Source organism: Cyphomyrmex costatus, unplaced genomic scaffold (genome assembly GCF_001594065.2).
Source record: "Cyphomyrmex costatus isolate MS0001 unplaced genomic scaffold, Ccosl1.0 scaffold33, whole genome shotgun sequence".
In the NCBI taxonomy this organism is placed as follows: Eukaryota; Metazoa; Arthropoda; class Insecta; order Hymenoptera; family Formicidae; genus Cyphomyrmex; species Cyphomyrmex costatus.
Window position 1 is genome coordinate 393,259 of NW_017277450.1, and position 14,333 is coordinate 407,591.

General features: G+C 38.9%; 1 protein-coding gene across 1 annotated transcript in view; it reads left to right on the forward strand.

The window, feature by feature from the left end:
• Window positions 1-211: 211 nt before the first annotated feature.
• Window positions 212-14,333, forward strand: part of LOC108775835 (Down syndrome cell adhesion molecule-like protein Dscam2) — a 67,197-nt gene continuing 53,075 nt past the window's right edge. Inside the window, exons 1-5 of the mRNA XM_018542281.1 lie at window positions 212-272; window positions 376-699; window positions 7,555-7,716; window positions 8,082-8,231; window positions 13,428-13,545. Coding sequence (XP_018397783.1) covers window positions 212-272; window positions 376-699; window positions 7,555-7,716; window positions 8,082-8,231; window positions 13,428-13,545 — 815 coding nt within the window. The remainder of the gene's footprint in view (window positions 273-375; window positions 700-7,554; window positions 7,717-8,081; window positions 8,232-13,427; window positions 13,546-14,333) is intronic.

Genomic DNA, 14,333 nt, shown 5'->3' on the forward strand with positions numbered 1-14,333 from the left:
TACTCCAGAATTTATGGCGCATTAGAACTTCAAAGTAAAGCGGGCACGCGTCTAGCGAAACCGGTTCGTCCGCGCGAAGATCCACGACAAGTCCGGATTTCGGGCCCCGGCGAGTTTTCCGGGAATTCGCGAAAGCACGACGCTGGTAATGGAAATTTTAAGCGTATTTAAAGTTGTATGGCGCTGCGGCCGCGGCGTTGCGAAATGAATAATGAAAAGGGAGGCGGAAGGCGCAGCAGATATCCGCGAAATATGTATGCTAGGCAGAGAAAGTGGGGGGGAAAAAGAGCGATAATCTTAATTGAATACAGTTAAGCCGCTTTACGTTTTGCCATTAATACATATCTTTCGTTTCTGTCCCGTGCTGCGAAGCAGGTACCGCCGACGCCTCTTACGAAACGCAGGGGCCCAGCTTCGTGACGGAGCCGCCGTCAAGGGTGGAGTTCACCAACGTAAACGGCGGCCGGGTGGACTGCACCGTGCGAGGAAATCCACTGCCAACCGTCGACTGGCTCGCGGCGGACGGCGGCAGCATAACGAACATCCTCGGCATCAGGCATGTCCTCGGCAACGGGACGATACACTTCCCCGCGTTCGAGGCCGAGGCCTTCCGGCAGGATGTCCACTGGGCCATTTACAAGTGTTCCGCCGTCAACAGTGTCGGCGCGGTCGTTAGCAGAGACGTCACCGTCAGGGCAGGTATGTCAACCGAGCGAAACTTGCCAAGCTCGTTATCTGCGGTCCGCTTCTCTGTGCCCATTATTCCTCCCATTGCTCCCCGACGTCGTCGGCGTCCTCCTCGTATCCTACGTAGGTCGTGGAGATGAAGACCTTACGAGAGCGACGCGTGCGCGTGTGTATTCACGCAGACGATGGACTCGCGCTCACGGCTTATAGATTCGATCGCCTCTTCTGGTCTCAGGACTGGTGAGATGAAATTTCCTTCTCGCGCTCCCGTTTATGTATATATATATATATATCGTATCAGATTATAATCGGCGAACTAAGTAATGGGGCTGTCTCTCCGTCGTGTCACAGCGGAATCTAAAGGATAATGGAATTACTAGATATTGAAATCGCAATTTGGTATTCCATTGAAAGAAAATGTTATACGTATATAGAGAAATCTTGGAAATAATCGAGTTATTGAGACTTGTACAATTTACATTATCGTATCGGACAATTATTGCCGCGTTAAGAGAATTGTATAATGTGAATTGTCGTATTAGACATTCATTGAGAAATTAAATTAAAGAGATTTAAATAAGAGAGCTTTTTGTGGTGAACTCTCTCTGATGTAATAGTTAAATAAATGAGTTACTAAATAACTTGATCTTCGACTTGAATAAAAGTAATTTTATTTGTCGTACTTTGAGGTTTCGAGTATTAGGAAGTTAAATTACTGTGTTTAATAATATGTAAGTGTTTTTCACGGAAGAAATACTTTTGCTGAAGTATGTTGAAAATTTAAGTAGATACAGACCGGAAAATAATTTCGTTGGATCAACTATCAAAATAATTATGTAGGATGCTCAAACTGGTTGCTAAAACCAGAAAACTTTTTGCAGCATTACTCATCAGGCTCGAGTTTCCTAAATAATTATTTCGATGGTCTAACAAAATTATTTTTAGAGATGTATCTAAATTTTAAAATGCTCCAGAAAAATTGTTCTTTCCGTGAACTACATGAAAGTGTATATGGAGGAAACTTGGAAGTACTCAAGTTATATTCTAAATTATTCGGATTGTAAAAATTTTCTGATAGCACAATTCATTCTACATATAAATGTTTTATAAATATTTTTCGAAAACTTTGGAGTATTCTCAAAAGATATGTAAAAAGTGTAAAAGAAACACATTTTACAGATCATACTTGTAGCATATTCAATGAAATTGTTTTTGTAATTTTAGGAAAGTTTGTAGAGTTATAAAAACAGTCTTTATATGGCATTTGTAATTTGTATACCTTCTTGCACATTTACACTGTTGAAGTAGATGAGAGTTGAATTTAACATAAATCGCATGTTTCAAACGGTCAACTTAAATTTCTAATTTAACACAAGATGAATATATTAGAAGGTTATATAAATATTATGTAAAAGAATAAATACAGAAAAGGTAATAATATTGATAAAGTTTGTAAAAAATCATGGAAGCATATTTTTTTTAATTGACGTTTATGTGATACGTTAAATTTATCCATATTTTATTCTATTATTTATTTTAAAATTTACGTTTTAAAACACTTTATTTTTGTTATTTGTTTACTTACCTATAAATTGAGTCATTTGGACACTAAGAAACGTTGAATATTAATTAAAAAATGTTAAAAACGCATACAAACATTAATAAGAACGTGAGTGGACTGCTTTCAACACGAATATATAATGTTTTTGTGTACAAGTTTGGACACAGGACACAGATCGATATTACGTGCAAGAGGTTAAAGAAGCAAAAAAGGAGGTAAAATTAATTTGATTACAGCACAGAAACCTAATTAGTGACTGCAAGATTCAGATGTATTCTGTAGGAAACTTTTCTAAGCAATATTCCCCTAATATTGTAGAATATTCAAAAACATTCAAAATGTTTAATAACATTTTGAACGTTTTAGAGATATTTTAGAAATGTTCTCGGAGAAAAATATTAGCATTGAAGTATGTAAAATATTCGTAGAATAATGTGTGCTATCTGGATTAAGACAATTGAAGAATTGTGACAATTTATATTATCGTATCAGATAATTATTGAAAAATTAAGTAAACGAGCTCTCAGCTTTGCGGTAAAATTTTGAGTAATAATTAAATAATCGAACTAACTTGATTTTCACAATTTACTTTTGTTAGAAGTATTTCTCGTATTAGTGAATTAAATAAATTACTGCAAAGAAAGAACGATTCTGTGTTGAAGTATCGACAAATTTAACTAGAGATGTAAATCTAAAAATAATTTCGTTAGACTATTAAAATAATTATGTAGGTCAATCTGGTCGCTAGGATATCAAAATTTATTATAGCATTGCTCATTAAACTGGAGTTTCCTACATTAATATAATTATTATAATGGTTCAACAAAATTATTTAGATTTAGATTTGCTTGAATTTTTAGATACTAAACAAAACCCGTGTGAAGCTGGCCCCCCAATATTAAAAAATCGATTTTTTTTCTTCATGTATTCGTGTGCTCATCGTTTGCTCACGAATGCTCAGTTGGAATTTTCGTTTGCTCACCCTTAGTTTAAAAGATATACGAAAATTGTGTTTTAGGGGGCCAACTTCACACTGGCCCCCCAATATTAAAAAATCGATTTTTTTTCTTCATGTATTCGTGTGCTCATCGTTTGCTCACGAATGCTCAGTTGGAATTTTCGTTTGCTCACCCTTAGTTTAAAAGATATACGAAAATTGTGTTTTAGGGGGCCAACTTCACACTAGCCCCCCAATATTAGAAAATCGATTTTTTTCTTCATGCATTCGTTTGCTTATTGTTTGCTCACGAATGCTCAGTTGGAATTTCGTTTGCTCACCCTTGGTTCAAAAGATATACGAAAATTATATTTTAGGGGGCCAACTTGACATGATGTCAACGGATAAGTGTGCGATCTGATTGGAATTTTTTAAATATTGAACTCTCTAATTTCTAACATTAAATTTCTTTACGCCAAAGATTCCGCACACAAGAATTTTTAATATTGATCTGCTTTGTATAAGGAAAATAAAATTTGACAGGCATGATCTGATAGAATATTAGAAATCTCGTATTGAGCAACCGTGGTACTTAGTCACTGAAATCACGTTAATGGAAGGAAGATTCGTCTATGGATTCTTTCCGCTCGCGACGACGCGATACCTTCCAAAACTCGCGTCTACAAGAGTATCGAAGTAGAAGACGGCGAGAAAAGAGAAAGAGGCAGGGACGGGTAAATGGAGTAAAAGGAGGCCGCGAGGCGCCTTAAAAATAGAGCTTCCGCCAGGTCAACGAACCGGAAGATATCTTATCGACCTAATACGCCCGTAAATCATCGTCGCGTGAACGCAGCCCATACCTTTTCAGATTCATGCCTGGTGCCTCTGCCGCGTCAGCTCCTAGTATCCGCCTCAGCCATTTCCTTTTTGCTCATCTCCTCCACGGTTTCATCCTGCCTTTTCCATCGCCCTCCTCCTCGCTGCTTCCGTGCTCGACGCCCGACTTCAGCTAGCGCTTCCTTCCGTCCTCGAGAAAAATCTTTCGGGCGCGCACGCCCTATTCTTGGAAACAAAATGGATATGATTGCGTGCACGATCGCTCGAGTACGTTGCCGGTTGCCGCCGGAAATGTCACCTTTTTCGTTTTTCCACCACCTCGGCAGCTGCCGTGCGTAATCGCGACACTTTGTCAAAAAATGAAGAGAGAAAGAGGATAGCATGTCATGCGGAGTAACTTTGTCTCTGTAAGGAAGATAACTTTCCGCCACTCTAAAAGGAAGCTTCCGTAAGGGGATTGGTTTCTAAAGAAGCAGTTTATGATTCTTCTTTCCATTTTCATGCGAAAACCTGCACTTCGTGGTTTATCTTGGCTATTTTTCTACAGGCTGAAAGATACATTCTAATGACGATACATTACGTCCGTTGTTCCTGTACGTGGAATTCAACCGAAAAACACCATCTCGTGGGAGTGACTTCCATCGTTCAGTATTTTCCCGCAGAGTTACGAGACAAACAAGCCATTAGTCTCGTCGTTACTTGACATATTTCATCATCGATCCCGAATGTCCCGAACGATGTAAGGCAAACGACATAAAGGATGACGAGGGATGGCGGAAAATAACTGCCGCCAGGGCATCGTTTGCAAGGAAGTTTGCAAGCTTGGAAATATGGAGTATTTTATTCGAGAATACGTGCTACCTTCTATGACATGACTTGGAATACGCATAATAAGCTGAAAAGATATAGAAAAATTCAGTCTATCTATACCGATACAGCAAGGAGTCGCGTAACGAGGAGGGATAACGAATATCATTTTGCAGATATTGCCGTTCCTCCTTCGCTGTTTGCCTGTATTCAACACGGATTCGTGTTAGCTCGAAGACAAACTAAATTTCGTATTCAGCTCGAACAACTCGCGGAACTCGTTATTTATTTCGTAGAAATGAACAAAGTGGACGCGACCGAGAAACATATTAATATACCTCAAAAAATTCGGCAGTCGTTGCTTTTCGTTTGCTCGATACACATATAATATACATGCAGTACGAAATAAGCGTTACGGCATTATTTTGCGAATATATAATACGTACGACGTGTTGCCTTACACCGAGAAAATGAGTAAGTTTAACGACCGCACTAGACTCTTTTATAAAAACTACAGGGAGGAACCGCGTCGCTCACTTTTACGAGACGGACTTTTACTCACGTTTTCCACCTCATGTCGCGTCTCTCAGCTTAGCAGCTTATTGTTTCAAAATAACTCGGATATTTCGGCGTCTTTACTTCGTGCACTAGATTATTATTATTATTATTAAATTGATTTAAATAATACTTTTCAATTCGATGTGTACCGAAGTAGAAAATCTAAAGGAATTTATTATAGAATTATGTATAAAGACAGAAAAAGTTATTACAATATTTCTTATAATAATTTATGATTTATACATGTATAATTTTTATTTGGTTTATTCTGAATTACATTTTTATTCTTTAAGAGCGCACGAATACACATACATACGCATACGTGTATCTATTGTATATATTAACAGTGTTATCCGCATTCTCGACCTTAAAACACTCGCTACTCGTCAGAGACTTGTGGATTCGTTGTCGCGTAATCACGTCGTTATGAGAGATTCTCTTCTCGATACTTTTGCATAAAATCTGAGTTGTCGAAAAAGCGCGGTTTTCATTTCTAGTGGATGATTCGTAGGGAGGATGGATGTGTGCTCTGTGATGGAAAGCAGGTTGACATCGCTGTTCTTGCGCGTGGCATCTTTTTCTCTGTCTTTCACCCTTTGATTCTCTTCGTCCTTTCCCTCTTCTTTTTGCATTCCCTTCCGCTATCTCTTCTCTCTGCTCGTTTCATGCTTTGTAAATATTACCTGCCACGAGACGTCTGCCGAGTTTATGTTCAGCTTGGTTGCCGCGTAACCGAGAGAGTCGAACGAGCGATATACGGAGAGAGTTAGAAAAGGAAGGCTGTCGAGGGGAAACGTAACTAGAAAGGATGTAAGAGAGAGAGAGAGAGAATGGTAGCATTCGCAGAGGGTAGGCGAGGGGATAGAACGAGCACGAGGAGGTGGATGGAGTACGGGCAAACTCACTGAGTTTTTACCCCATTCTGAAGTCTGAGTGCCTCGCTCCGCTGACTCTCGAAACGGGTTGCGGAGAACCCAACGCACCACCACACCACAGCGATTCCCTGGCTGCCGCCACCACCATCGTCCGCTTCTCTATCCTCTTTCTTCTTCTTTCGTTATTTCTCTCCTTTGCTTCTTCTCTCTCTCTCTCTCTCTCACTTCCCCTTTCTCTGTCGCTCTTTTAGACTCCTGCCTGACTGCCTTCCACGTTCTTTACAACCTTATTCCATCCACCTCTTAGACATGCCCTTACCAACCTTTCAGCCGAGCCCATCAACTTACGTGCTGCCGGGTCAGGGGCGAATCGCGACATGAGATTTTGGATAAGACCGCAACCTTTTGATATTTTCTACTCTAGCCATATTGTGCTGTCTCGTTTCTATCAAACCTGCGAGCCTTCTCACATTAGTCGCGCAAAGTTGGCCGTGTAGAAATGACGGTGGTTAAACAGAGGATGACATGATTCATCCGAAGAAGTTCGCGTTATTCCATATTTTTCATAACTGTCTCCTTTTTTTCTAAGCCAATTATTAATGCGAACAAATAACTTTTCTATAAACTACAAAGTTTCCCTAACACAGAATACATTAAATTGTTCGCTCAACGTAAAAGATTTAATTGTAAAAGTACGGTACGATATGAGGAAAGCGAGTTTAGTTTTTATCTTTTTATTTACTTAGCAAAAAATGACTAAAAGCGCATAGTAAATCTGAATAATTTAACATACGTGATCATTTCCCGGCTTTCCTCGTAGCATCAAATATTCCACCATTGTTCATCCTTTGTGTTCCGTTATTCTGTGCAATTATTATTAAATTTCTAGTAAATTAACGAAGGCTATTTGTTACTCATTTTATTAACTGATCCTGTAAATTTAACATGCGGATATTCGCAGTAAATGTAACGCGTGTTTACCCGCAAACATGCGTTAAACAGATCATTAAGTGGGGAGAGAGAGAGAGAGAGAGAGAGAGAGAGAGGGGGGGAGGGATAAAATTACGTATGTCCGCATATACATTTAGAAAACTCTAATTAGAAGCGGCCTCAAACGTTGAAAACGTGGCAAACTGTCTCGCATTGGGTCGTTTTGGTTCTTATCAGCAAACGTGTATCAAAGTGAATTGTAATGTTGTGCGGCTGCGGTACCATTAACATTTACGTTACGTTCTTATGGTCCTCGAAACCATAGTATATGGATACATGGAAAGTGGAACTTATCGTTGCAGTGGTAAACCAACGTTACGATCCGGAAGTGCAAAATCCCAGTGGCTTCCTCGGCAACAACGTGCTCATGCGCTGCAACGTGCCCAGTTTTGTTCGCGATCACGTCACGGTCACGTCTTGGCTCCAAGAACCAGTCTTCAATATTTATCCCTCCACAATGGGCGGTAAGCAAATTAAAAAATCAACAGAAATAATATATACATAGAGAGATACGTTTACATTATTTTTCAATGTGGACGAGCACATGTGTAATTACTCTAAAATGGAATATAGAATTATTCTATTTAATATGAAACAGGAGGAATTGAATTATTCTAAAATTACAGTTACCTTTTACCGCGCACGAATATTGGGTATTGTCGTGTAAATTAATTATATCGCTGGAAAACAGGAGTTATATTGCATGACGTCATCTACGTGCGCGCACGTATAAACACGTAATTTCCTTCCGATCAATTTAGATTTCCATGATGATAGAAACGTAATTCAAACCTCCTCTCCAACCCCCCCGTCACGCGTGTTGTTATAGATGGCAAATATCATATGCTGCCGACCGGCGAGTTGATGATAATCAATATTACGCGAAGCGACGCGCAGATGACGTATCGGTGCAGAACGCATCACCGGCTAACTCAGGATACCGTCGTCAGCAGCAATGTAGGGCGGCTGCAACTGACTGGTGAGTACGTCACAGATTTTTCTCCTTGTACACTCGGGACGCCCAAGCTTGCATCGCGTTACTTTGTAAGGGACTCCTTGATCAATTTTAATCATAGTCGTATTTTTTTCCGTATATATATTATAATAATTAAAATATATCAGAGAGAGAGAGAGAGAGAGAGAGAGAATGTTATTCATAGTTAAATTCTATCAAAATTCTGTTTATATCTAGACTAAAATTTATTAATATTCAGAATTATATTATGCTTATAATTAAAAAATAGCTAAATTAATTTCCAAGCATTAAATTAAATATTAAAATTTTATTAAAGTCAAGTTTGCCGGACAAAAATTAACGAATTTTAATTAATTATAGAAAATATGGTCGTTATTTTATTATTTCTTGTTATTTTAAACAATATATTATTTTCAATTAGTTTCTCCTCCGAAGTTGATTTCGTTGAGAAAACTATTTTCTATCGCTCTAATTATTCGAAAACAATAGTTCGATATTTTCCTCGGGGAAAAATTGGTTCCGAACTATGAATGAAGTCAATGAAATTGTTATATTCAAACATATTATATTAAGAAGTCTATTTATTCCTCTGGATTTTCTACAGATACTATCTTATTATTTTTATTCTATCGTTCCATCATAGTTTCAAATACAAAGATGAATTTATTTCGACAATTATTAAATTTTTCGAAAACGTAAACAGAATAGAAGCCTTGGATATCCGTTGTGCTTGTCGAACGGTAAATTCCGCCTCGAGCTGAACGTATAACGGACGTATGGCGGAGTTTAATTAAATGTTTACTTTACCTGAACCCGATTCGATCGATACCGCAGCAATTATATTTCCCATTTTTTTCATTTGGAATGAAAGCAACCAAAGAAGAGCGCGGCGAAAAGGGAAAATTTGTCCCACAAATCGAGTGCAAGATACATCTGCGTTATTGAAATTTTTAATAAAAATAAAGTTTTGAAGTTTACAAAAGTGCGTAATTATATATGAATATTTATCTGCATTATTAACATGATCATCGACATGAGTCACTGATTAATTAATGTCCGCACGATCAAAAGAGATCGTCAAGAATGAAGATATCATCGAACGGATAGTAAATAATTAATTCCGGGGAGCATCGTCCTCGTTTTTGCGCTATTGCAATTTGTTCCCTATCGCGTGGAGCGCGTTAACTCGGATCTTATCTCGCGATAGCGGAGTGGTCGCTGGGGATGAAAGAAGGTAAAAACAGTGCGTTTAACGATCAGCGTGAGACTTCTTCGACAGGGCGCGGTCGATGTTTAATTAGATAATGGTTAAAGAAGCGATGACAGTATGGCCTTATGTTACTGAGAACTGAATAAATTACTAAGAAGTGAATAAATGAGGGCGAAGAGAAGATAGGACGAAGGAAGTTACCCCAAGCGGTCCCGCTAATGACGTTTCTCTTCTTCGTAGGATGTCACATCGCGTTCGAAATTAAGTGGAACTTTAATCGCATCCGCATGAACGCCGAGGGAAATGCAAACCATTGTGCTTACCTTTCCTATCGCAATGCCATCGCGATGTAGCTGACCTGATGACGTCAATTCTTCCGGGATCATTACAAATACATTATCCGTCTGTTGTTCTTATTTGATGTACGCGATTGAAATTGATATCTCGTATATCACGAGGAAAACTGAAATAATATTTATGATGGAATATTGATCGATACTCTTTTATCGGGGTATCTTCATTGTGAAGTCTTCTCGCCGCGTCTCCCTATAAACTATATTCTAGATTTTCAAAACTACTAGATGGAGAAGAAAAGAGAGAGGGACAGTGTGTGTTCTGAAACTTTAAAACTAGGAGGATCTCCTGTGACATCGCAAATTTCGGAGGATGTGCGACTTATTTAAAGTTTCTCGTAGGTTCGAACAGAGCTGTGATTTTATACGCCCGTTTACTTTCTGCTCTTATATTATACTTGCAAACAAAATTCTCCATGTTGCATTTGTAAAACCGCCTTGATCATAGACGCGCTCCGAATAATAGCGCCAATTAATTAATACGCGCGGTTATTGCAAATTTTGTAAGCTTTATCATATCGCGATTAAATAAACTGTTGTCGAAAGAGTTTCTCAATTCGGAAATTAGCTGGGTTAATATAACACGATTTAACTAGGTACGACATGTTTGAAATCCATAATCAGCACGCCGCTTTGGTATATTTCTAATCACACAAATATTTCCAACAAACATCAATTAATTATCGCCACAATTCACTCGTGAGTTAATTACCTCGTGTATCATTCGACGGCTTGCCGAATAAACGATATTCGGTGAAAGCCTAGCAGCGATATACAGACGGGATAAATATTTGTTCAAAGCGAATTGCGAACGCAGAAGGGAACGAATAAAATTAACCTTAAAAAAAGAAAATGCTGCATCAACAGCTAATATCGAGGATAGCACGGGTTTTTTTTTCGAATTTTACAATACAAACAGAATAATATTAACACAAAATAATATCAACTGTAATATAACAATTACTGTTGAATCAATATAATTATTTAGTAATTATTGAAATAATACATGATGTATTATATCATAACAATGAAACAATTTAAATTGTAGCGTATCATCGATAATGACAATCGAATGACGTTTTATAATTCAATGTTATCCTTGAGAGGAGAATGAGATGCGGGATGGAGCTAGGCGGAGAGTGGAACGCGTAGTCGTTTGTGTGCCGCCGCATAATCAGGCAAGAAAAACCGATTCGACGTGCCCGAGCAAGAATATCTCGGCGGACGTTAAAAAATTCACGGGTTTCAATTTTCCAGAAACGTACGCGTTCGCGCTCGTGCACTCGTAATAAAGTCGGCCCCGCCGGGCTGGGCCCCGCCGCGCTGGATATCTTCCGCCGTAAGATAGAAATTTATGCTAAGCGCACTTAGGTAGTTAATAACTTAATAATGAAGTTCAGGAGAAATTTGATCGTTTGCATATTTCGACGCGCGCCTTCGGACCGTTGGTTGGTATATACCCTCTAAATTAACCAAAATCTCGATGTACAGTAGTTTTCCCGGAGTAATGAGGAAACTTTTCGGCGCATTATCCGCGAGAGTGTAAATCCCAGCAGGGGGCTCGCCGAAAATTTAGAGAGCCAGTATATAAAGTTAACATTTATCGCGCAATTTCGGAGAACGTAATAACGCACGATCATGAAACGATTCCGGTACACAATTCAGCGATACACCTATATCCGTTTATTCACGGAAAGTGAAAAACAGTTTGGCCGAAGTATCTAAAATTTTAGCTAGATACTGAAAATAATTTTGTTTGATCTATCAAAATAATTATGTAGGGCGCTTAAATTCTGGTTGCTGAAACATTAAAACTTTTGCAACATTGCCATTAACGTTTAAACATTCTACATAATTATTTTGATGGTTCAAACAAAGTTATTTTCAGATTTGAAACTAGCTAAATTTCTAGATTCAGCAAAATCGTTCTTTTTGTTTAATTCCAGATTTTGACATCTGAATTTTTTCTATAAAATTATGTAGTCTCGAAAACACATCATTTTGAATTTCTGTGACAGAAATTTCTAATTTATTAAAACATATTGTAGAATTTACATTTCTGTTTAATTTGGTTTGCTCTAGTTTTAACCTGTTTCGGAGGTCTGCATTCTACATGACCATTTAAATCATTAAATTCTTTCCTTCGGTCGATCGAAGAATCGTAATTCTGCGAAACTGCACTTAACAAAACATTAGGTGTAACGTTATAATTAATTAACGCTAGCATTGTTATTCCTCGCATTGACATTTGCTATTAATTTTAATCATATTGGGAAATGCAACGTGAGGCAACGTGCATATACGGTTACTGTATAAACGTATCTCACGTAAACGATAAATGTTTTTGTCGCAACGTACAAGAGGTATGTATGAACGCTCGCGGCGAGTATTCGCCGCCGTAATCCAGCGCATTAATTCCCCGTTAAATGTAACAGCACGTATGTGCGACGCTGTCCACACATCATTTGATCGCGAAATAACACACGTGCCGAAGAGGAGGGCACTTGAGTATCTATGGATGAATCAATAAACCACGCTACATTTCTACCGCAGATATGCACGGGGCGGGGAGGGGGTTAGATTGAGTGGCTTTATTTTAACATAGCCACGGCAAAATAAAAATACCTACATTCGTAATTGAACAAATGGAATAACTGTGTAGCGCGACCATGATACGCCGCATCATATTTGATGTATCATTAATCGGCATTATCTTTATTTTTGCTGCGAGAACGCGCGTAACCCCAATATATTAAATTAATTCGTGAATTTCCATACCGCGTGTAAGAAAATCCGAAATTTTGAGCGAGGTGAGATTATATTGTATAGCCGAAAGTATGCTGGGCGCGAATTAGGAACGCGAGCGATTTACGCGATACAGTTTCGGCGGAGTGCTATAGCGAAGGATATTGTAGCCGTATGCAAAAACTTAATTAACAAATGCGATTTAATTTTTATTTTTTTCATTATGTTACTTTTATGATTTTATTGCGAACACAGCGGCAATCGCATTTGTATGCGTGTTGCATATGAATTTCTTTTTTAGACGTAACGTTTTAATTTATTTCAACGTAGACTGATGCGGTCTCAAAAAAAAAAAAAAAAGAAAAACAAGAAAATATTGCGAAATTTCGTTAATACTCGACGCAAGTTTCGTGCAGGAGTTCCGCTCGACGTTGCCGTTCGAGCGAAACGTAATTTTTCCGACGTTTTGGATAGCGCGTGACGTAATTTCAAATTCTCGCCAAAGCGCGGAGATATATCGTCGTTATCTAACGTTGGTTCCGCTTCATAGTGCACCGTGTCGTAAGACGTGGCGTTATCTGCGACCATAACTCCCCATTAAACGTCGCGCTGGATGCGTGCGCGGAGTCCTGCCGTTTTTTTTTCTTTTTGCTTCCTCCACCCCCCCCGTGTTCCACCCGTCTCTTGCCGCCCGAGATCTCGCATTTCCTTCCCTCTTCGCGGACAGTAACGATTTATGAACATATTTTCCGCGTATCACACGGCAAACTTGCCCGGAATCGATCCCCGAACGAACGGCGGCGGCGGCGGCGACCCAATAGCGTCCTGCGATTTAATCTTCGATTTTGCGCTATAATTGAATCTACGCGCATCGCTTGTTTCTATTTTCAGAAATTCGTGGCTCCATGCCGCCTATAATAAATGAGAAACTGGTGTACATGTCGGCTCGTCTAAAGGACACCGTCGTGATCCCCTGCGTGGCCTACGCCAACCCCACTCCTACTAACAGGTAAGATTTTTTTAAAATATAATTTAGCCGTATTGTCTCTCTCTTATTAATATTATAGTAATCAATTATTATAATTTCATAGATTTATTAATGTCCCTTATTAATATTATAGATCGATAAATTATGTTTAATTCTCAATTAAATTTATATTATTAACGAAGCGTATTTGCGAGGTAGAAACGGTTCTTTCGTGTATGCGTGCGTATACGTGTACCGGATCTCCAGGCCGCGTACCGAAAGTCCGAGTTTTCCGTGGTATTACCAATTTCGTAATTCCCATAATTAGATTTTAAATAGCATTTTTTTCCCTCGTCGACCTCATCCCTCTTCTCTTATCCTTCCCCCTTTCCTTGGGGAGGGCTTGCGTTACGCTCAGATACGCAATTAAACGGTAAGCAGGCATTTACTTTCCGCCGTGGCCCAGCGATGCTGTTAAGTAATCTGCATACAAAGTATGGTACGCTGCGCTTGAATTAAAGGTGATGCTTGAAGATTAAACAGGCCGCTTCGCTAACATCACATACGTCGCGGTTGTGCGATAGCGGTCACGAAATCCATATATAACGCAACGTCCCGGTGTGAATGGCAGTTAATAATGAAGAGCGATCGCAACGTACACACGATAAATATTGATGATCCGATATTAGAACGAAACGAACGAGACTGATATATATTGAGTTTCAATTGCACTTCCGTTTTCGTTACGCAAGAATATGGAGAGTGTAAAACTAACTATGTGAACAAGTAAAGTTCGTTTACGTTGAAAGAATGTGCCTCGTGCTCTCATC